The sequence below is a fragment of the Eptesicus fuscus genome, chromosome 12 (genome assembly GCF_027574615.1).
Source record: "Eptesicus fuscus isolate TK198812 chromosome 12, DD_ASM_mEF_20220401, whole genome shotgun sequence".
NCBI classification, from domain to species: Eukaryota; Metazoa; Chordata; class Mammalia; order Chiroptera; family Vespertilionidae; genus Eptesicus; species Eptesicus fuscus.
Genome location: NC_072484.1, coordinates 20,734,999 through 20,757,010, shown reverse-complemented (window position 1 = coordinate 20,757,010; position 22,012 = coordinate 20,734,999). Strand labels below are relative to the sequence as shown.

Sequence of the window (22,012 nt, the reverse complement as noted above, 5' to 3'; positions counted from 1 at the left end):
ACACAGCCTGCTGTTCGGTTGTTACTGTTACTGTGACAGCATCCTGGACAATTTGCATATTCCTCTATTATTAGTATAGAAGATACAGAATTCTTCAGCAATAAAGGATCTGATTTATTAAAAGTATTCAATTACATGATGAAGGAGCCCCAAAGTGCAACAGCAGGGGTGGACCTGTAGATTATTATGCTAGTGAAATAAGCCAGTTAGAGAAAGACAAATACCATATGATCTCACTTATATGTAGAATCTAATGAATGAAATAAACTGACAAACAAAATGGGTCCAGAGGCATGGATGCATGGAACAGAATGACAGATCTCAGTGAGGAGGAGAGTGGAGGGGACAGGAAGAGATTAACCAAAGAACATATATGCATTTATGCATAACCCATGGATACAGATAACAGTGTAGGGAAGGCCTCAGGTGGGAGCTGGATGGAGGGGGAAAAAGGGGAGAAATGGAGGGACATCTGTAATACTCTCAACAATAAAAATAGTTTTTATATTGGAACAGGTAATTTTTGAATAATTTATTCTTTTCCTATAAATATAGTATATGCTAATTTAAGGAAACTTTGAAAATATAGAAGTGAACAAGTTTTAAAAATCACCTACAATTTCACTGTAAAGAGGTAAGTTCTGATACTATTTTATATATATTCCTCCAGCATTCCAGCATTTATATCTATACTAGAGGCCCAGTGCATGAATTTGTGCATGGGGTAGGGGGGCCATCGGGGGCAGGGCCAGTCACAGGGAGGGGCTGCAGGAGGTTGGCTGGCCGGTCCCACCCCGTCTTGGGGTGAAGGGTGTGATCAGGGGCAGGTCAGCCAGGGGGAGGGGCCTCGGGAGGTTGGCCAGCTGGCCACCCCCCCCCGATCAGGCAGGTTCGCTGGCTGCAGTGGGCGTCATAGTGACTGGTGGTTCCGATTGTTCCAGCGTTACGGTCCCTGGCTTTATATATATATATATACACTAGAAGAGATTCTTATACATATAATTTTAATTCAGGAATTTTTCACTTTGGGTAATATTATGTCTTCTGCTTTCAATATATTTCAATACTTTTCAAACAATTATACCATGTCCTAAGATATTCCTTTAGTCTATAACCGTGGTCGGCAAACTGCAGCTCGCGAGCCACATGCAGCTCGTGAGCCGCGGTTTGCTGCTCTGTTGACTAATGAGTTTGCCAACCACTGGTCTATAACATTTTATTTTTAATGGTTGCATAGTGTTTCAGAACAAGGGCTAATAATTAAATACTTATGCTACATGCCAGTCATCACTGTCATTTAGTTAAATCTCATGACAATTCTATAGGGCAGATGATATTATAACCCCATTTTAAAGATGAAGAAACTAAGGCACAGAGAGGTTAAACCACTTACCCAAATTCATGTGACTTGTAAGTGGCAGAGCTGAGATTCAAATCCAGACTTCTAGCCTGCTCACTTAATGAGGCCACAGAATACCTGATGGAACCACACACTACCACACAATAGTTCAAGTACAGGGTTTCTATTGGGGAGCATTTTGGTTGTTTGTAGGTTTTTTTTTCTGTAATAAAGCTTTATGTACACAATTTTTTTCCATGTTTCTAATTATTTCATTAGGAAATATATTTATTTCAAGAAAGGCTGTGACTATATTTAAGAGGTATATATTCTATCCTGTCATATTCATGAGAGGATCATTTTAAATTTCTAACTTTTACTTGTCCTTTCCAGAAAAGAATTCTTTTCTGGTATTTAAGACTACAGTTCTAACTATCCATAGGTGGTCAGACCAGACAAGTGAGAAATAAAAATGCTTTGTGCCATAATTACTTTTATTTTTGACAGGACTATTTATAATTTATTCAGTATATACAATTTTTGTTTTCCCTGAAGGATCCCCAAAAATGTGTTATCTACTATGTTGCAATATTGTGATTAATAAGAAATATGTATTTGTTCACTCAGATAACCAAATATATGCGACCGAAGGTCAGGAGGGTTCAAGGTCTTTTGTGGGGGAAGGAAAAGTAGTCTAGAAGATATATAGAGAAATAGTGGCATATCAAGCCATTATAATCAAGGTAGGGTAGGTCAGGGTAAGAAGTCTGGACTTCATTAGGCAATAGAAAGTCAATAAGATTTATTTTTTGGTTTGCTTGCTTATTTTTTTCGTGTGTGTGTGTGTGTGTGTGTGTGTGTGTGTGTGTGTGTGTGCATGTTTTGGGTGGGGGAGGGGAGAAAGGTAGAGAAATAATGGTACCAAAGTTATTTTTTATCAAGAATAACCTGATAGCATTTTGTTAGATGGATTAACTAAAGTAATGCTTATATCTGTAACAACCCCCCAAATAGCAGCAGTTTAACATATTTAGCATTCCAAGTGGATGCTCCTGTTTAGTGGGGAATTTCCTTCTTGTGATCATTGAGGAACCCAAGCTCCTTCTGCCGCGTGCTTCTGCCTGTCCCTAAAGCCTCTGGGTCTCTGCGTTCAGCCAGTGGAAGGGGAAGGAAACCAGGGAGAAGCTCCATCTACTTCTCAGCCACCTTAGACCAGAAGCGACACCTTCACCTTCACTCCCATTCCTTTGGATGTGACAGGGGCCTGGAGATGCAGCCTATGACTAGGAGGCACACAGCAGCAGTGAGACCTCCCTGTGGATGGGCATTACAGGGAACTGGTGGACAGACCTATCTCTGCCACAGACTCAAAGGAAAATGCTAGAATGGGAGACTCCTGAGGAGCCTTTACAGAAGAAGTCTATGTGAGTAGAAATTCCAGCCTGAACCAGGATATGGGCAGAAGGAATGGGCAGGAGGGGATGGGCATCAGGTTTTGTCCTAGGTTAAATTTCTGAAGTAATTCTGAATCAAGTATAAATTGAGAAGTAGTTTCATAACAACTTGTGAGATGAATATAGAATTATATATAGAATGTAGAATTTCTAAATTTAGAATTGGGAGGTCATCTCCCAACTTCTCCCAGATAGTTATTTTTTGTTCTCAGAACAATGGTGCAGTCAGCTCTGGGCCACAGTTTAAGTAAAAAACTTACTGAGTTTAATCAGAAGTCAGAAATTGAGGAGTGAGATGCTTTTCAGTGAGGCTATTAGGATAACTCGCCTACATCACCCTAATCCCAATGTTCTTTTCTAAAAATAGATGAGAACCATGACCCATATTTTTACACTGATTTACTTAGAGTTGATTTATATTTCACTTTCTTCTCCCAGTGGGCTTAAATACAGAGTCTACGAAACCTGATTCCATACTACACCTGTTTTGATTCTCAGAGAAAGCCTAGTAATAATATTATACTCACCTTTCCCACGGGTTTGCACAAGGATTAACTAATAAAGAGGATTGTGAAGTGCCTTCCTGAACAAATGTGTAATCACTGGATGATTTAAGTGCTGTGAAAGCCTGTTCTAATTGTTGTTTTGCTTTCATTAACCATCCCTGGAACAAGCTCTGGGCTTTTAATTATCAGCATACTCATTTTGAGGATTAGGAAAGGTGGGATCTCCTTGTTAACCTGACTGTGAGATAACAAGATTAATAAACCTGGCACCTTTGTACAGTACTTGGTTATTATTTTCTAATTGTTAAACAGAGAGAATTAATAAAAACAAAGAGCAATGGCACTCATTAACTATATCTAAAATTTCCATATCCCGGCCTGAGGTTGAGTACACCTGTGTGCGCCTGTGTGTGTGTGTGTGTGTGTGTGTGTGTGTGTGTGTGTTTACATGTAGAGACTTTCTGTAGAAAAATGTCTGTGAATGAGAGAGTGATCAAAATGCCCTGTGATAAAACAGGAACTGTAACAGAAAAAGAACAGAAAGTCAGAAACTCAGAGAAACTTCAGAGTTTTTTCTAAATGTCTGAAATGTATGTTTCGACAATTGTTATTTAAATTGTGAAGCAAGTGCCTAGGGGAGCCATCAGCAGTGACTCCAAGGAGAAAAACCCTCTGACACAGCTGGGGGTGGGGTGGCGTGGGGGTAGGAGAGTTAATTTGAATTTAATCTATGGGGTGGGACCACTTTTATCTTTTATGCAAACTACGTTCTTCTCACCATTATGGTTGTTTTCCATGGGGAATGATGAAGTAAAGCTTTAATCTTTCTGAAGCTGCCTGGGGCAGGACAGGTATCACTATTCTGTTTTGCAGATGTGATGACAGTTAGAGGGGAACTGGGTGTGGCTGAATAACAGCCAAAAAATCAACTAATACAGCTATACAATCCAATCCCAATACCTTTCACTTTCCATAAACACAGGAAGCTTTCAGCTTCTAGAAATGGGGAAAACAGACTAGATTTGGGGTTAATATTCTTTCTACTGCTTAGGGTACTGGGGCTGATGAAAAGTGATCAGCCAGCCTGGCCGGTGTTCTCAGTGGTTAGAGCACTGGCCCGTGCACCGAAGGGTGGCCTATTTAATTTCCTGTCAAGGCATGTACCTAAGTTGCAGGTTCAATCCACTGCCCCAGTTGGGGTACATGTGGGAGGCAACCTATTAATGTGTCTCACATCGATGTTTTTCTCCCCCACACCCACTCTTTCCTCTGTCTCTCTCTCCCACCCTCCCTTCCACTCTCTCTGAAAATCAGTGGAAAAAATATCCCTGGATGAGGATGAACAACAAGAAAAAGTGATCTGCCAAAAGGCCACAGGGCAGCACAGAAAGGCAGGGATCTTCTCTGCTGGATTGTTAGGACCCGACGAAGGTACTTTGGTTGCAGTGTGGACCATTAGCCGATGTCACATAGGAAATTCCCTACCTCTAATTCTCAATTACTGGCATAACTGGAAGAAAAAAGAGAGCATTAAAAACAAACAAAAAGCATAGAAAAGCTGATAACCTCTCATTATTTGGCTCTGGAAATGCAGCCCAGAATATAATCACTGAAGTGAAATATATCCTTGAGCATTAAGGATGACAAAATGCAAGGCCCAGCCTTTCCTCAAAAAGCAAGGGGTCAGGCAGTCCTGGGTTCAAATTCTGACACTACTACTAACCTCTCTGTACTTCAGTTTCTTTTTATTTTTTTTTAATATATTTTTATTGATTTCAGAGAGTAAGGGAGAGGGAGAGAGAGATAGAAACATCAATGATGAGAGAGAATAATTGATCAGCTGCTTCCTGCACGCCACACACTGGGGATCAAGCCCACAATTGGGGCATATGGCCTGACTGGGAATTGAACTGTGACTTCCTGGTTCATGGGTCGATGCTCAACCACTGAGACACACTGGCTGGGCCTGTACTTTGGTTTCTTGATGCATTCATTGAGGACAATTATAGGGCTTATTTCATTGAGTGGTTCTGTGATTTAAATAATAAACCAATACCTGGCTATTATCATTATTGATATTTAATACCTTTCTCACCCTGTCAGATACCAAAACCCTCTTCTGCCTTAATTACACTTACTTGTCTAAGTGATTTACCCAGTATTTCCTTGTTTTGTTAGCTCTTTTTCTTAATAAATATGCCTCACCTCCTCAAGTCACATGTAATCTTTGAAGGATGGAGATCTATTTTCTTGGGCCTCTCCAGAGTGCTAAGCACTGTGTCATATACACAGAAGGTGTTTCAGAAGACATTTCTGGATTAATGTCACTTCAGTGTCCACCTCTAACCTCATTCCCACTTTCTCCATGTTACTAAGAACCTAAGAGTCAATGGAAAAGGTCACTAGGTAGAAGGGAGTCGGGGCAAGGTCCACCAGTATTTCTTGAAAGAAGCATGAATTTATAAATCAAATTGGCCAAGCCTATATTTAGTCTACTCTGTAGTTATGTCCTTGGGCATAAATGTAGGAAATAACTTCTACCTCAGAGGGTTCTTAATAGGGTAAGTAATATGTGTTGGTACATGGGATGGACTTAGCAAATGTTAAGTCTTTTCCTTCCTTTCTCTACATTTTGATGACATCAATGAAATGCAAAACAATTATAAATTGCCCCTTCCCATAGAGCTGCCATAGCCAGGTTTGGATTATTACCAATAAGATTACCTTTGCGGTACCTAAACCGTGTTCATACATGTAGGCCAGATTGAACATGGCTTGTGCGCTCTGGTATTTATGGGCTGCAATGCTGTAATGTGTGGCTGCTGTTTGATAGTCCTTCTTAGTCCCATAGCCATAGTAATGGTAATCTCCAATTTTCACTCTAGCGAATGCATTGCCTGGTAGAAATATTAGAATAAAACATAAATGATTCATGTTCAGTTCCTAGCAACTCAACCTATAATATATATAAAAGAAAAAATTTACACTCAGGATCCAAGAATCAGGATTAGTTATCATCTATGGAACACAAATATAACACTCAATGCTAGCCATCTTCACTATGGGATAACTCCCATGGTATAGTATAAATATCCTTAAAGAATAAAAATTGTGCCCTAGCTGGTTTGGCTCAGTGGATAGAGCATTGGCCTGCGGACTAAAAGGTGCCAGGTTTGATTCTGGTCAAGAGCACCTACCTCAGTTGTAGATTCAATTCCCAGCCCTGGTCGAGGCTCGTGTGGGAGGTAACTAATACATGTATCTCTCTCACAGTGATGTTTTTCTGTCTCTCCCCCTGCCTTCCACTCTCTAAAAATCAATGGAAAAATATCCTGAGGATTAACAACAACAAAAAGAATAAAAATTGTGAATATCATCTTTTAATTTTTTTCATTTTTTCAAAATATATGTTACTAATTTCAGAGAGGAAGGGAGAATGAGAGAGAGATAGAAACATCAATGATGAGAGAGTATCATTGATTGGCTGCCTCCTGCATGCCCCACACTGTGACCGAGCCCACAACCCAGGCATGTGCCCTAAATGGGAATCAAACCATGACCTCCTGGTTCATAGGTCAACGCTCAACCACTGAGCCATGCTGTCTGGGTTTAATTTTTTTTTTGAAGATAAGTCACTTTTGAGAAACTGGACCCCACCTGTTCTGTCCTTAGATTCACTTCTGAAACTCGACTCTTCTGCATCATCAGTTTCCTCCTCTTTCCTAGATCAATCCCATCAGTCATTCAAACCCACTTGGTATTTTCTATGAAAAAAAAAAACCCTTAGAAATATTTCATGGTGTCTCTTTCTAACTACTCCCATCTTTCTATTCCCTTCATACTAACCATCTCTAAAACTTCACCTCCCCTCCCATATACTCTTCAACCCAATCCAATTCTGCCCCTCCTCCATGAAATGGCTAATTTCAAGGTAGTCAATAACCTCCATGCAGCCAAATCCATTGGCCACTTCCCTGTCCTTATCTCGCTGGACCTCTAAGCAGCCCTGGAGTCACTGGATCTACACGTATGTTCCCAAGCACTTTTCTCTCTTGACATAAGTGACCATGCATCCTCTTGATTTCACTTCTACCTTATAAGCCTCCCTTTTCGCACCCTTGCCTGACTCCTCCTCTACTCAACTTCTAAATTTTGGAACATTAAGGGCTTGTTATTCAACTCCATTTTCCCCTTTCTTCTCTTCCTTCTTTTCTCTTTTCTCTTCTCCCCCAACCCTCCTTTTTCCACTACTCTCCTCTATCTCAACTCTTCCTCTAGGTAATCTCATGTAGTTACGTGGCTATCTTTATGTTTACTATTCCTGAATTTATTATCTACAGTCTTATCTCTTCCCAAGCCCCGTACTCTTATAATTGCCTTATTGACTTCACTACTTGGATCTAAAACTTAAAACATTCAACAGAGATTTCTAACACCCTGCTACCAGGCCCCCTCCCCTTGCCCCAAACACACACACACACAAAGACACACACACACACACACACACACACACACACACACACACACACACTCATCAGTTTTTTTCCCTATTTCAGGGCCAGCACCACCAATGTGCAGGGCATGAATCTAGGATAATTATTTCTAATTCTTTTCCCTGACTTCCATGATCAAATCCATCCCCAAGTTGGTTCTACCTCTAAAACATACCTATTATATTCTCCTCCACCATCTAGTCCAAGCCTGGAGTACTACAATAGCTTCCAAAGTGTCCTTCTATTAATCTATTCTCCATACAACAGCCAAGATGATCTTTAAAAATATATAATTAAATCATGTTATTCCCCTGTGCTAAATCCACCCAGTGCTTCAGTTTGCACTCGGGATGATTTCCAGATGTCTTACCTGACCTACAAGTCATGACTTTTCTGCCTCTCTGACTAGCTAGCCTTCTCACATGTTACTTTCTTGATTTCCTCTAGCCTTCTTAATATTCCTTAAACACATTTGAGTTCATTCGTATGATCTGACATATATCACTAAGGGCTACAGGACTCCTTCCAAATTCCATTTGGCCTAGTGCAATGCCTAAAATCCTTTGGAATTGATTATTTGGGGTACTGAAGTTCTTTTAATCTTTCAGAATCCTCTATTAAAATGTAATACCACAAGCCATCTTTAGCTCTTTCTGAGTAGAGGTAACGTCATACAATCCTTAAGCTGCCAAGACATTAGTTATCAGGGTTTGCTTCCCAGGTACTTCAAAATGTACAGGTAGCTGGCAGCAAGACCTTACAGAAGTGATGCCCAGAAGAGGGGTCTGCAGGGACCTAGAGAGGCAAGAGGCCCCAGGAGCCCTTTGAGAAACCCACTCAATCTCTAATTTTGCCCAAATCTGCCTTCCTTTGACTCCAAGATTCCTTCTGGGCCATAAACCAAAAGGACAGGACTTCTGTGTACTTCTGAGCTGTACAAGCAGTAAGCAAGACCCCTGAGGTCTCTAAGAATAGAAGGCAGTGAACAGTAGGTTCTCCAGAGGATTCGGCTGCACCCTAATTAGGGAGATAACTGGGGACATGGGGGGATCCTGACAGGCTCCCAGGGGTCACTTGACAAGGGTAGGGATTTCCCCTTCAATTTCATAGTCACAGGTGGTGGTGACTTAGTACTGATGGCTCACCACTCTCCTCACACATAGTAACTGCTGAAAGAAGCACCACCAGTGACTGATTAGAAACTTTCATTATCAGATTTCCTAACTGATTAGAAACTTTCATTATCAGATTTCCTAACTGATTAGAAACTTTCATTATCAGATTTCCTAACCTCAAGGGAGCGACATCTTTGGGGACACTCATGCCTGACCTCTCTTGTGACAGGTAATTATTTTTAGCGGCCTAACGTTCTTATATTGGTGAATTCTGTTTAATATTAATGTCCCCTCATTTTCTTTTGTGTATGTGTATCTGTCTTTTTTCCTTTTTATTGAATTTATTGGGGTGACACTGGTTAACAAAATTATACAGGTTTCAGGTGCACAATTCCACAACACATCTGCACACTGTATTGTATGTTCACCACCCCAAGTCAAGTTTCTGTCCATCACCATTTATTCCCTCTCCCCTCATTTTCAATGGCTCTTTTCCTTGGTGCAATTTTCACACCATTTCCTGGCTTTGAATAAACAAGTATTTGTTGAAATTGGGCTAATTTGCCATAGCTGAGAGGTTGCTGGTGTTGTTTCCCCACTCCAAACAAGGTCTTTATTGCATTTAGAAAATATAGACTTCTTTTTTAGGGAATTTCTCACTAAAATTGGCTGGATGGCTTGCTGCTGTATTACCAGCTCAGCTGGGTGTGAGGAGGCACCACTGTGACTTTTTCTTCTGCCTCATATTAACATCAGCTGAGAATCACTTTTTATCCCATTCCCTTCTTGTAGAAAAGGGTGATTTGGCTTCAGCATGATTTGATTTTAAGAAACTTAATTGGAAGCAAAATTGCTCTCTTACTGCAAGAGAGTTCCTCACATATCCAAATGCCAACAGTGACAGCTTTGCAGTATCTCTCAGCTCTCAGTAATATAAATGTAGGGAAAGAATGGAATGAGACATAGTGATGCAAATGCCACTTGTCAAAGCTTCCCCACCAAATGCTGTCTTAACATTCCTTATTGCATGTGAGCATGTGATCCCTATAAGCAGGGCTCCAGGAAGGAAAGAGGATCTGGCCAATTAACTCTGTGTTGTTTTTTGTTTGTTTGTTCTCTGATGCTAACATGCTAATGGTTATAATAAAGATCTGAAGTTTGTGGCCATCATCAATGTGATATTTTAAAAGAAAAGTCAAGCAAGTCTTAGATCTGTAAATAATTTTACCTATAACCTCATTGAGACATAACATAGACCACACTTTTGATTAAATTCAGAAAAAAACTCAGCAAATGAGTGAATGAAGCCAGACCAAGAAAATTGGTTTCTTGAGTAAAACTGTCATGTGTCAAACAACTGTTCTGGTGCCATTGAGACAGAGCCACAGAAACATTCATATGGTTTGTTAAACTGAGACTTGGAAAATAACAAAGAAAAGAAAATTTTGGAAATGACCTGTAACCAAAGGCTGATCCTAACACCAGTACAATCTGAAGTACCACCTACTTGTGCACCTCTTTGCCTATTGCCCAAGAACTCAGCTGGAGCAAATCAGATGAATAATGGTGGACAGGGAACAGGTAGGTGCTCATTTTTATCTGGTTCTATACCTTGAATGGCAGCTCGATTCCACAGGAGAAGTGCCATTGGATACATCTTCTCTTTTTCAATAATTTTAGCCTTTTCTAAAAAAAAAGGAGATATTCCGTTAGGAAGACTTAAAATACTCCTGTAGTGAAATCATATATGAATATGTATGATTAGGGAATTTTAACTTATCTTACTAGATTCCAAAATGAATGCTGAATTGCTTTGAGCTACTTCATACCCCATTTCTGCAAGTAGTGCATACTGAACAAGGGAAGAATCTATATCACCATCCTTATAGGCAAAGTATGCTGTCAGGAATTTCTCAGCCCAGTGTCCTAGTTCACAGACACCTTTATAAAGCTGTATATGGGAAAAGAAATCAAGCAGATTAGTTAGATAATATACTTCATTCCAGGTAAAAGATAAATGACATCAGTCTTCAGCTCCTGCTGGCTGGTCAGGCAAGCATTTCCAGTCTAAAGCATGGCTTTTGCAAATTATTTAGGGTTAAGAGTTAATTCCTTTCATAGACTCAAAGATTACAGGTGCATTTTTTTATTTTTTTTTTTATTTTTATTTTTTGGTCTTGAGCTGAAACTTCCTGAGGCTCATTTTATGTTTTGTAATAAACTTTCCTGACTTACAGGTGATTTGGCAGGACAAGACTACATTGACTTCTGTTTTTTTAAAAGGGCCTTTCTGGGCACTGCTGCTCTGCAAGGGTGAGTTATAAGGTTACAGCTGATATGGAAAGGAGGGAATGAAGGGAAGAAAGTGCCTGGGGCTGTAGGTGACATAATCACGAGGGAGCTGTGCGAGTTCTATGGGGACAAATGTCAACTTAGCTGAATAGCCCTTATGTAACCAAAAGAGGTTAGCCATACATAATTCATTAGGAAGTTGGCAAAGGAGCAAATCTAAAGATAGATTATTAGCTGGCAGCTTTTGAACTGAGTTTCAGAGGGGCCAGACTGCAACATGGATATATTTATACTGGTGCAGCTGAAGTATTTAATAAATCAATGAAGGGCATTAAGGTCCTAAAAGCATTCTTTTGAAAAGTACATCACTGGCTCAGGCTGAAACAATTCACTTTGTCAACCAAATCATCAAATACCTAAAGACCCTGCTTTTTGGGAGGAAGTGAACTACATTTTCCAGGCTAGATCAAGCCTTTTGATTCCCAAACTGCATTGCCTAATCCCACTAGAAGTGCCAAATTGTCCTGGTGATTTGATTGAAGGCTGAAACAGAGCTCCTTAACTGCATTTGAGGGAGCTCTGAACTTGATGAAAAGCCAAATGCAAGAGGAGAGGGATCATTTCTTTTCCTCCATTTCCAGCTTGAGTTACATCAGTGCTTTCCCTCCCTAACCAATGTCAGTGCTTACGTTGCCAACTGGGAGAAAAGAGGTGATATCTATAAAATCAAAGGCACCAACAATTTAAGGGCAGTATAGCCTCTTCTGTATGATAAATGAAAAGTGCTTTACAAATATCTCATTATTTACCTCCACAGCAGTTCTGCATGACCTTAACACTCCGGCTCCTGTTGCATACATCTCAGCCAGGTAGTAGATGGCGAGGGGCTGCCCACTCTGAGATGCCAAGTAAAAATATTTGAAGGCAAGTTTATAATCCTTCCATACTCCAGAGCCAGCTGAAAAGTAAAATGATTTTCCGCTATCTCTTATTTATTTTTTACATTATAATCTACGGATATAATGGTCATAGTGATGCCTGCTATTTCAAATAGGATGGGAAAATCCAACCCAAAGTTAAGCTGTTCTAGTGTCACTGGGTTGTTTTTTTTTGGGGAGGGTGGTGGTGGTGGTGGTGATTTTGATTATAAGTAAGAATATAGAAATTCTTGTTCTTGACCCATTCAGAAAACTGAAGGACTGTTTAGTTTCATGAAAATATCTTCTCAATATGAAAAGGAGACCAAATGCTGGTCTCTGAGGACCAGAGCCCCACCATGATGTATCTCTGCATCCTTGCCATCTTTATATCAGGAGATCAGTATAGTTCCTCCCAGCCATAACTATGGAGTTTGCAGCAGGCAAATCCCAGCTCCAGGGGGCTCTGCCAGGACTCAACTCATCGTCAGAGCAAGGGAATCAACATACTCCCAGCAGCTGGGATTCTTGTCTTGGCTCTCTTTTATGAGCTGGGCACCTCTAGGCACTTCATTTGCAAAAGAAGGAGCTTTCCCTAGTTGGTCCTTAAATTCCTCTCCTGCATTAACGTTTAATAGCCTTCAGAAGCATGTCATGTAAAGGCTACTAGCAAAGGCTCTAGAGGCAAATTGCTTGGTTTTGAATCCCAGGTTCACTGAGATATTGGCCAAGATGTTTAACCACAGTGTAGCTCAGTTTGCTCATCTTTAAATGTTGGGATACCCACTAGAGAACTAAATGAGTTAATTCAAAATGAGTTAATACAAAATGAGTAAAGACTAATAAACTTTAGCTGTTACTATTACTGTTAGTCTAGAAACTTAAGGAGTCTGATGGATCCTGAGCCTGTGACTTGGAAAGAACTAGAAGAATAAGGCCATCTTAGGCAAGCCCCCAAGACAGTGCAGAATAGGCCCTGCCCCACCTACTGTGGAAAATGCCAGCCAACTTTTTGGCCAGATCTGACCTCCTTGATGATGTGGTCTGTGGCTACGCTAGCCCCAACTCTGACAGGAAGGACTTAATGGGGAGACTAACATTGTTCAGATCGCCTGGTACTTGTCTTGGCCACCTCCCATCCTCTTAGTCCCCACAGAGATGATGACAGAACTTCATGGCTTTCTGAGACCTCCTACCCCAATCACTCTATCTCTTTTCTCAGAAGACAACTTTGTACCTCCTAACTCACTGAGGAAACCCTCCCTTTGTCTTTCCTCTTGCCTCTTTCCTGTGTCCCCCAGATTTACATATGCATCATCCTTTCCTTTCCGCCTTCATCTTTGAGGATGAGAAGTCCCTCCTCTCTGTGAAGTATACAGATCCTAATGCCACCCTACTTTTGACAAAACCCTTTTCATCAATTATCTCATTTCTCGCACGATTCATTAACCATCTCTATTGGCTGGCTTTCTTTCCTCTGTCAAAAATTATACTCATAACTCTCACCATCTTAAAAACAACTCCCTCTTGGTTCTCAGTCCCCTTCATGCTACCATCACATCTCTCTTCTTTCATTTAAAGGTGCAGTACTTCCAAAAATATTTTTACTTCACTTTCCCCTCACAGTTCAACCCATTGTATCTGGCTTCTATACCAACCTGTCCAAGAACCTCACTAACATCCTCGATATTGACAAGTCCCATGGGTACTCAATTCCTCTTTTAAAATTGAGAACCAGGCTTCTTGCTGCATTCAGAGGGATGCTCACTCATTTACTCTTTCTTGAAAGTTCCATCTTTTGGCTTCCTTAAGATCATCCTCTCCCACCTCTGCCCCCACCTCCTCTAACCAAGCCTTTCCAGCCTTCTTGTGACCAGTCTTCTCTGTTCATCTTTTTAATGGCACTGAGTATCACCATATTTCTAACCATGGTCCACTGCTTCTCCCCCTCACACTCTCATTTGCAACCTCAGTTATTCTTAACAAACACCTGCAAGTTGATGTTTGTCATGTCCCAAATGTTTTTCTCCAAATTTGACCTTTCTTGTGAGTTTCTTTTAAAAAAATATGTATTTTTATTGATTTCAGAGAGGAAGGGAGAGGGAGAGAGAGAAACATCAATGATAAGAGAGAATCATTGATTGGCTGCCTCCTGCACAACCCCTATGGGAAATCAAGCCTGCAACTGGGGCATGTGCTCTTCACTGGAATTGAGTCCTGGACCCTGTAGTCCAAAGACTGATGCTCTATCCAGTGAGCCAAACCAGCTAGGGCTCTTCTGAGTTTCATACTTGCTTCTGGGTATGTGTAGTATTGGATATCACAAGGCAACTCAACCTTTTCAAAGGTGTGTTTCCTGACTCTGTACCTCTTTGCCTCCTCCTCCCAATGGTATTCTTTCTTTTCATTTTCTTTAAATTCCCACTCAAATTGCTGCCTGAATGTTTTACCTAAACCACACATACCAGTCCTTTGATTTTTGTTTAAAAAGGAGCAAAGTTAGTAATCATATTCATAGCACTTACAGTAGTACATGAAGCCTAATTGAAACTGTGCGTTGGGCCATCCTTTCTCTGCAGCTTTCTGAAAGTATTTAAGTGCTTCACCATAATTCTGCAAGATAATTATACTCTATTATTCAGAGGTATAGATATAACTCCATGGTAACAATTGCCTTCTACTTTTAAAAGAGAGTATAGATAGTGCCCTATGTGATTTAGGCTAATTAAAATAGTATCAGAAGTATTATATATTTTGTTTCATTATTAAATTATGTTAGGAAATAATTATCTCATTTTCAGTGTAAATTATGACTTTTCCTACATTGATAGTAAGTTTTGTTAGACATTAGGGAAGGTCACTCAAAGACAGAGGATATCAAAATTTCTCTATCAAAAAAATCCTCAGGGGTTAGATGATTTCTAAGGTTACTATTACATTTGGCTATTATTCCTTATGTAATGATTAGGGTTTGTAATTCTTGTCACAAGGCTGTTCTATGTCTCTTTGGAAAACATTTCACTAGATTATTTTATTCTCTATTATAAGATGTTATAGTCTGGCATATCAGGTAATAGAGACTAATTTCTTTAAATTAATCAATGACCATGAATTTTACTTTATAAGTTGCTAGAAACATGTTGAAAAGATAATGGGAATTATTTAACTTACCACAGGAACGCCTTTTCCATAAAAATAAAGAAGACCAAGCCCATGAAGACCAATTGCATTACCCTAGAACAGGTTTAAAAATCCAAGTTTTAGAAGAATTCATGGTAAAGAAAATTACTGAAAAATCATTCAAAATATTTGAAATTCACCCCATAGTGATTAATCAAGGCAGTTTAATCAGGCAGTTGGCAAGTTATTCTGACCCTCTCTAGTTTCTCCTTTCATATCTTCATAACTCCCTCTGACTGAAAAAAAGAAGAGGAAAATGAAAGTCAAATCCTTCCTCCATTCTTTCATTCAGATTTCATTTATTGCTCTCCCTGTGTATGACTCCATAAGAGTCATGGGGCAGAGGAGGGAGGTGAAAGGTAGAAGATGAATAAACCATGATCCTTGTCTTAGAAACTTCACAGGTTAGTGGTCTCTGACTTACTAGGTAGCTCTTCTTATCTTAAAGTGATCATGTCAAATGTGGTAGTCCTATAATAGAATGTGGTGGGTTCCTAGAAGAGGGATACTCAACTGCCTGGATCAGCTTAGGGTCTGAGGGATTTGAGCTGTCAGACTTAGCTACATTTGAGCTTCGTCTCGGACTATATATAGGAGTTTTCAGGAAGGGAGAAATCTATCCAGACACTTGTTACCTGCTTTGGTCAAAGGAGGTTACCACAAATGGCCAAATAACATTTTAGTGTGTGAATTTCAATCAAGTCATTATGAATGGTCAAGCATTGTTGGTATATATTACCTTATGCAAACATACCTTATGGAAGGGAGTACTTAGCACTTTAGCATTTAGTACACATTCAAAAATATTTATATTTAGCATATTAATCATTGATGAAGTAACTTCTCTACCAGAAAACTCACTTTTTCTTTCTATCTGCCATCATGCATTTCATTCTGTAGTAACTGAGTAAAAAGCCACACTTGGCCATTTGGCTTTCATTCAGCATATCTGTAGGATTGTTTTATTGGTTTATAGTATTTCCTCAGGAACTTTCCCCAGGAACTAGTTCTAATAGAAAACTCTCCAGAATTCTTACCATCTAAATGTAATTATTGTGGGTGAAGCCAGAGTACCCCTCAGTGATACAGGAATAGCACATAACTAGAGAAGGCCCAGTTAAAAGACTACTTGAAGATTCCAAAGTTTGGGCCTATGAATATGAAAGGGCCAGCTATTGTAAGAGTTCTTAAGAGTTGCGCACCTGTATTTAAAGCAGGTGGTATATGTCTGCTTTCTTCTCCCTTCTCCCTGACAACATCTACTTGTGGTCTTAGGAGTACTGTAATAGTCTGATCTGGGGATAGTCATGCCTAGTATGATAGATGTGATAAAGTCTAGTGAGTCTGTCTTCTAATTATCCTCATTTAAGGGTTGAGAAAAAAGGAAGGGAAGGAAAATGAGAGGAGGGAAAGGAGAAAGAGAGAAGGTGAAAGGTTAGAATAGTGGAGACAAATTTCTCTAAGAGAGTCCCAGAGCCTCATTGGATGACTCACCAACTGTTTAAGCCCACAACACCGTTTTAGAACTTTCAGATCAGGAGTAACCATGCAAGTATGTAAGACGGAGATTAAACCAGGTTATTAGGTGGCTGGGACTGAGGAAAGCCAGAGAGTGCCTGTCCTGTCTAAAGGTAGCAGCAGGTCCATGCTCTCTGCTCCAGGAAGTTTAAAAAAAAATAAATTAAAAAAATATATATATTTCATTGGCAAATTCTGGGAAAATATACATCAAACTATTAACTATGATGATGAGATTATGAGAAATTTCACTTTCTAAGAAGATTCTGGAATTTTTTGGTTTTTATCTTTTTTATTTTTTAATTAAAAATTTTTTTTCCAGTTACAGTTTATATTCTGTATTCTTTTGTATTAGGTGTTCAGCATAGTGGTTAGCCAATCATATACTTGACAAAGTGCTCCCCCTGATATTTCCAGTACCCACCCGGCACTATACATAGTTATTACAATATTATTAACTACTAGAGGCCCGGTGCACAAAATTCGTGCACGGAGGGGGGTTGTCCCTCAGCCCAGCCTGTACCCTCTCCAATATGGGACCCCTCGAGGGATGTCCGACTGCCCGTTTAGGCCCGATCCCGGTGGGCAGTCGGATCCCTAAACGGACAGTCAGACATCCCTCTCACAATCCAGGACTGCTGGCTCCCAACTGCTTGCCTGCCTGCCTTCCTGATTGCCCCTAACCACTTCTGCCTGTCAGCCTGATCACCCCCTAACCACTCTGCTGCCAGCCTGTTTGCCCCCAACTTCCCTCCTCTGCCGGCCTGGTCACCCCTAACTGCCCTCCCCTGCAGGGTTGATCGCCTCCAACTGCCCTCCCTTGCAGGCTTGGTCCCTCTCAACTGCCCTCCCTTGCAGGCCGGGTGCCTCCCAACTGCCCTCTCCTGCTGGCCATCTTGTGGTGGCCATCTTGTGTCCACATGGGGGCAGGATCTTTGACCACATGGGGGCAGCTATATTGTGTGTTGCAGTGATGATCAATCTGCATAGTACTCTTTTATTAGATAGGATAGAGGCCTGGTACAGGGGTGGGGGCCAGCTGGTTTTCCCTGAAGGGTGTCCCGGATCAGGTTGGGGTTCCCTTGGGGGGGTGGGGCGGCCTGAGTGAGGGGCCTGTGGTGGTTTTCAGGCCAGCCACGCCCCCTGGCAACCCAAGCAGAGGCCTTGGTATCTGGAATTTATTTTCCTTCTACAATTGAAACTTTCTAGCCTGGAGCAGAGCCAAGCCTGCTGCTCCCTCTGAGGCCGGCAGCCATTTGTGTTGGGGTTATAATTGAAATTTTGTTGCCTTAAGTGGGTGGGCCCGGCCAGGGTGTGCAGAAAGCTTTGCTTCCCCTGTTGCCGGGGGCAACCCTGGCCTGCTCTCTCAAGCTCCATTCTGCCGCCATTTGTTTGAATTTGTTTACCTTCTATAATTGAAACTTTGTAGCTTGAGTGGAGGCTTAGGCCTGGCAAGGGCAGGCGGAAAGCTTGGCTTCCTCTGTTACCTGGGAAACCTTGCTCTCTGTGGCTGTAGCCATCTTGGTTTGGGTTAATTTGCATACTCGCTCTGATTGGGCGGTGGGCGTGGCTTGTGGGTGTGTCAGAGGTATGGTCAATTTGCATATTTGTCTATTATTAGATAGGATATTTCTTATCTGTACTTTACATTTCCATGAATACTTTGTAACTACAAATCTGTACTTCTCAATCCATTCACTTTTTCACACAGTCCCCCAACCCCTGTCCCCACTGGCAACAATCAGTGTGTTTTTTGTATCTATGAGTCTGTTTCTGTTTTGTTTATTCATTTATATTGTTCTTTACATTCCACATATGTTACATCATATGGTTTTTGTCTTTCTCTGTCTGGCTTATTTCACTTAGCATAATACTCTCTAGGTCCATCCATGCTGTTACAAATGGTAAGGTTTCATTCATTTTTATGGCTGAGTAATATTCCATTGTATATATGTACCACCACTTTTTTATCCACTGATCTACTGATGTGCACTTGGGTTATTTCCATATCTTGGCTATTGTAAATAATTCTGTGAATACAGGGATGCATATATTTTTTGAATTATTGTTTTGGGTTTCTTAGATATATATCCAGAAATGGAATTACTGGGTCATAAGGTAGTTCCATTTTAATTTTTTGAGGAACCTCCATTCTGTTTTTCATAGAGGCTGCACCAATTTGCATTTCCATCAGCAGTGCAAAGGGTTCACTTTTCTCCACATTCTCATCCACACACTTATTTATTGCTGATAGCCATTCTGACGGGTGTGAGGTGATATCTCATTGTGGTTTCAATTTGCATTTCTCTGATGATTAGTGATGTTGACCATCTTTTCATATGTCTACTGGCTATCTGTATGTCCTCTTTGGAGAAGTGTCTATTCAGGTCCTCTGATCATTTTTTAACTGGATTGTTTGTTTTAGGTTGAGTTATATGAGTTCTTTATACATTTTGGGTATTAAGCCTTTATTGAGTGTATCATTAGTGAATATTTTCTCCCATTCAATAAGTTGTCCTTTTCTTTTGTTGATGGTATTCTTTGCTGTGAAAAACCTTTTTAGTTTGGGGTAACCCATTTGTTTACTTTTTCTTTTGTTTTCTTTGTCTGAGGAGAAAAAAAATATTGCTAAGAAAAATATCAGAGTATTCACTGCTTATGATTTCTTATAGAAATTTTATAGTTTTGAGTCTTCTATTTAAGTCCTTAATCCATTTTGAGTTCATTCTTGTATATGGTGTAACAAGGTGGTCTAGTATCATTTTTTGCATGTATCTGACCAATTTTCCCAACATCATTTATTGATATAGATTTTCTTTATCTCATTGTATATTCTTGCCAACTCTGACAAACATTAATTGACCAAATAGGTGTGGGTTTATTTCTGAGCTCTCTATTCCATTCCATTGATTTATATGCCTGTTTTATGCAAGTACCATGCTGTTTTGATTACTATAGCCTTGTAGTATAGTTTGATATAAGGTAGCATGATACCTCCAACTTTGTTCTTTTTTCTCAAGATTGCTGTGGCTATTTGGGGTCTTTTGTGGTTCCATATAAATTTTGGGGTTATTCAAGTTTTATGAAAAATGCCATTGGTATTTTGCTAGGAATTGGGTTGAATCTGTTTATTGCTTTGGGTAATATGGACATTTTAACAATGTTAATTCTTCCTATCCATGAGCATAGTATATGCTTCCATTTATTTGTATCTTCTTCCATTTCTTTCTTCAATGTCTTATAATTTAAGTACAGGCCTTTTACCTCCTTTGTTAAATTTATTTCTTAAGTACAGTATTTTATTTTTTGATGTAATTGTAAATGGGATTGTTTTCTTAGGTTTGCTTACCAATAGTTCATTACTTAGTATAAAAATGTAACCAATTTCTGAATATTTATTTTGTATCCTGCTACTTTACTGAATTCATTTATCAATTCTAGTCATTTTTCCCACCATGGAATCTTTATAATAATTGATATACATTATCATGTCATTGCAAATAATGACAGTTTTACTTCTTCCATTCTCATTTGTAGTCAGTCTGTTCAGATTTTCTGTATCTACCTGATTCAGTTTTGAGAGATTGAATGTTTCTAAGAATTTATCTATTTCTTCCATATTATCCAATTTGTTGCCATGTAGTTGTTTGTAATATATATATTTAAATAATCCTTTGTATTTCTATGGTGTCAGTTACTTCTTTCATTTTTTAAATTTTATTTATATGGGTCCTCTCTTTTTCTTGATGAGTCATTTATCTTTACAAAGAAACAGATTTTGGTTTCATTGATCTTTTGCATTTTTTTAGACTATTTCTTTTATTGCCCCTCTGATCTTTATTATTTCCTTTCTTCTACTCACTTTGGTCTTTGTTCACTGCTCTTTCATTAGTTCTTTTAGGTGTAAGGTTAGATTATTTATTTGAGATTTTTCTTGTTTCTTGAGATAGGCCTGTAATGCTATAAATATCCCTCTTAGTGCTGCTTTCACTGTGTCCCATAGATTTTGAGTTGTTGTGTTCCCATTTTCATCTGTCTCATGGCATTGTTTGATTTCTTCCTTGATTTCCTTATTAACCCATTCATTATTTAGTAACATATTATTTAGCCTCCATGTGTTTGTGTGTTTTTCAGTTTATGTCTTATAATTGATTTCTAGTTTCATAGCATTATGATCAGAGGAGATATTTGATATAGTTTCAATCTTCTTATATTTATTACAACTTGTTTTATGTCATAACATGTGGTCTTTCCTAGAAAATGTTCTGTACTTTTAACAGAATGTATATTCTGCTGCTTTGGGTAAAATGCTCTGGAAATATCAATTAAATCCATCTGATCTAGTGTGTCATTTAAGGCTTCTGTTTCCTTGTTGATTTTCTATCTGGAAAACCTATCCCTTGTTATCAATGAGGTGTTAAAATCCCCTAGTATGACTATTATGGTGGACCTCTTCTTCCTTTATATCCACCAAGATTTGCTTTATGTATTTAAGTGCTCCTATGTTGGATGTATAAATATTTAAAAGGGTTATATCCTCTTGTTGAATTGTTCCCTTTTTCATTATACAGTATCCTTCTTTGTCTCTTATTATATAGACTTTGTTTTAAAGTATATTTTGTCTTACCTAAGTATTACTACCCCATCTTTTTAAATTTCCATTTGCATAAAATATCTTTTTCCATCCCTTTATTTCAGTCTCTGTGTGTCTTTCATTCTGAGGTGGGTCTCTTATAGACAGTATATACTAGTATATTGGTCTTGCTTTCTTATCCATTCAGTTACCTTATATCTTTTGATTGGAGTACTTAAACCATTTACATTTATAGTGATTGTTGATAGGTACATATTCATTGCTACTTTATTCTTTATAACTATGTTCCTTTATTTCCTCTTTCTTCTTCTTATAGAAGTCCCCTTAACATTGCTTGTAATACTGGGGTGGTGGTAATAAACTTCTTTAGCTTTTCTTGTCTGGGAAGCTCTTTCTCATACATTTTAAAATGATAGCCTTGCTGGGTAGTCTTGGTTGTAGGTACTTGCTTTTCATCACTTTGCATATTTTATGCATATCCCTTCTGGCCTGAAATGTTGCTGTTGAGTAATCAGCTCTTAGGGGAACTCCCTTGTTGGCAACTTTCTTTCTCTTGCTGCTTTTAAGATTTCTTTATTGTTAACCTTTGCCATTTTAATTATGA

The 22,012-nt window shown here is 39.3% G+C and overlaps 1 protein-coding gene across 6 annotated transcripts in view; it reads right to left on the bottom strand.

The window, feature by feature from the left end:
- The window catches only part of SEL1L2 (SEL1L2 adaptor subunit of ERAD E3 ubiquitin ligase), a 114,317-nt gene that overhangs the window by 3,212 nt on the left and 89,093 nt on the right, over window positions 1–22,012 (bottom strand). For 4 of the 6 annotated variants that reach the window (XM_054723928.1, XM_054723923.1, XM_054723924.1 and 1 more), the window contains 6 exons: window positions 15,288–15,350; window positions 14,642–14,729; window positions 12,009–12,157; window positions 10,693–10,858; window positions 10,519–10,593; window positions 6,024–6,196 (listed from right to left, as the gene is read on the bottom strand). In XM_054723928.1, coding sequence (XP_054579903.1) covers window positions 6,024–6,196; window positions 10,519–10,593; window positions 10,693–10,858; window positions 12,009–12,157; window positions 14,642–14,729; window positions 15,288–15,350 — 714 coding nt within the window. Of the gene's footprint in view, window positions 1–6,023; window positions 6,197–6,969; window positions 7,064–10,518; window positions 10,594–10,692; window positions 10,859–12,008; window positions 12,158–14,641; window positions 14,730–15,287; window positions 15,351–22,012 lie in introns of those variants that run through there. The other 2 variants (XM_054723927.1, XM_054723926.1) reach the window with 2 other exon arrangements.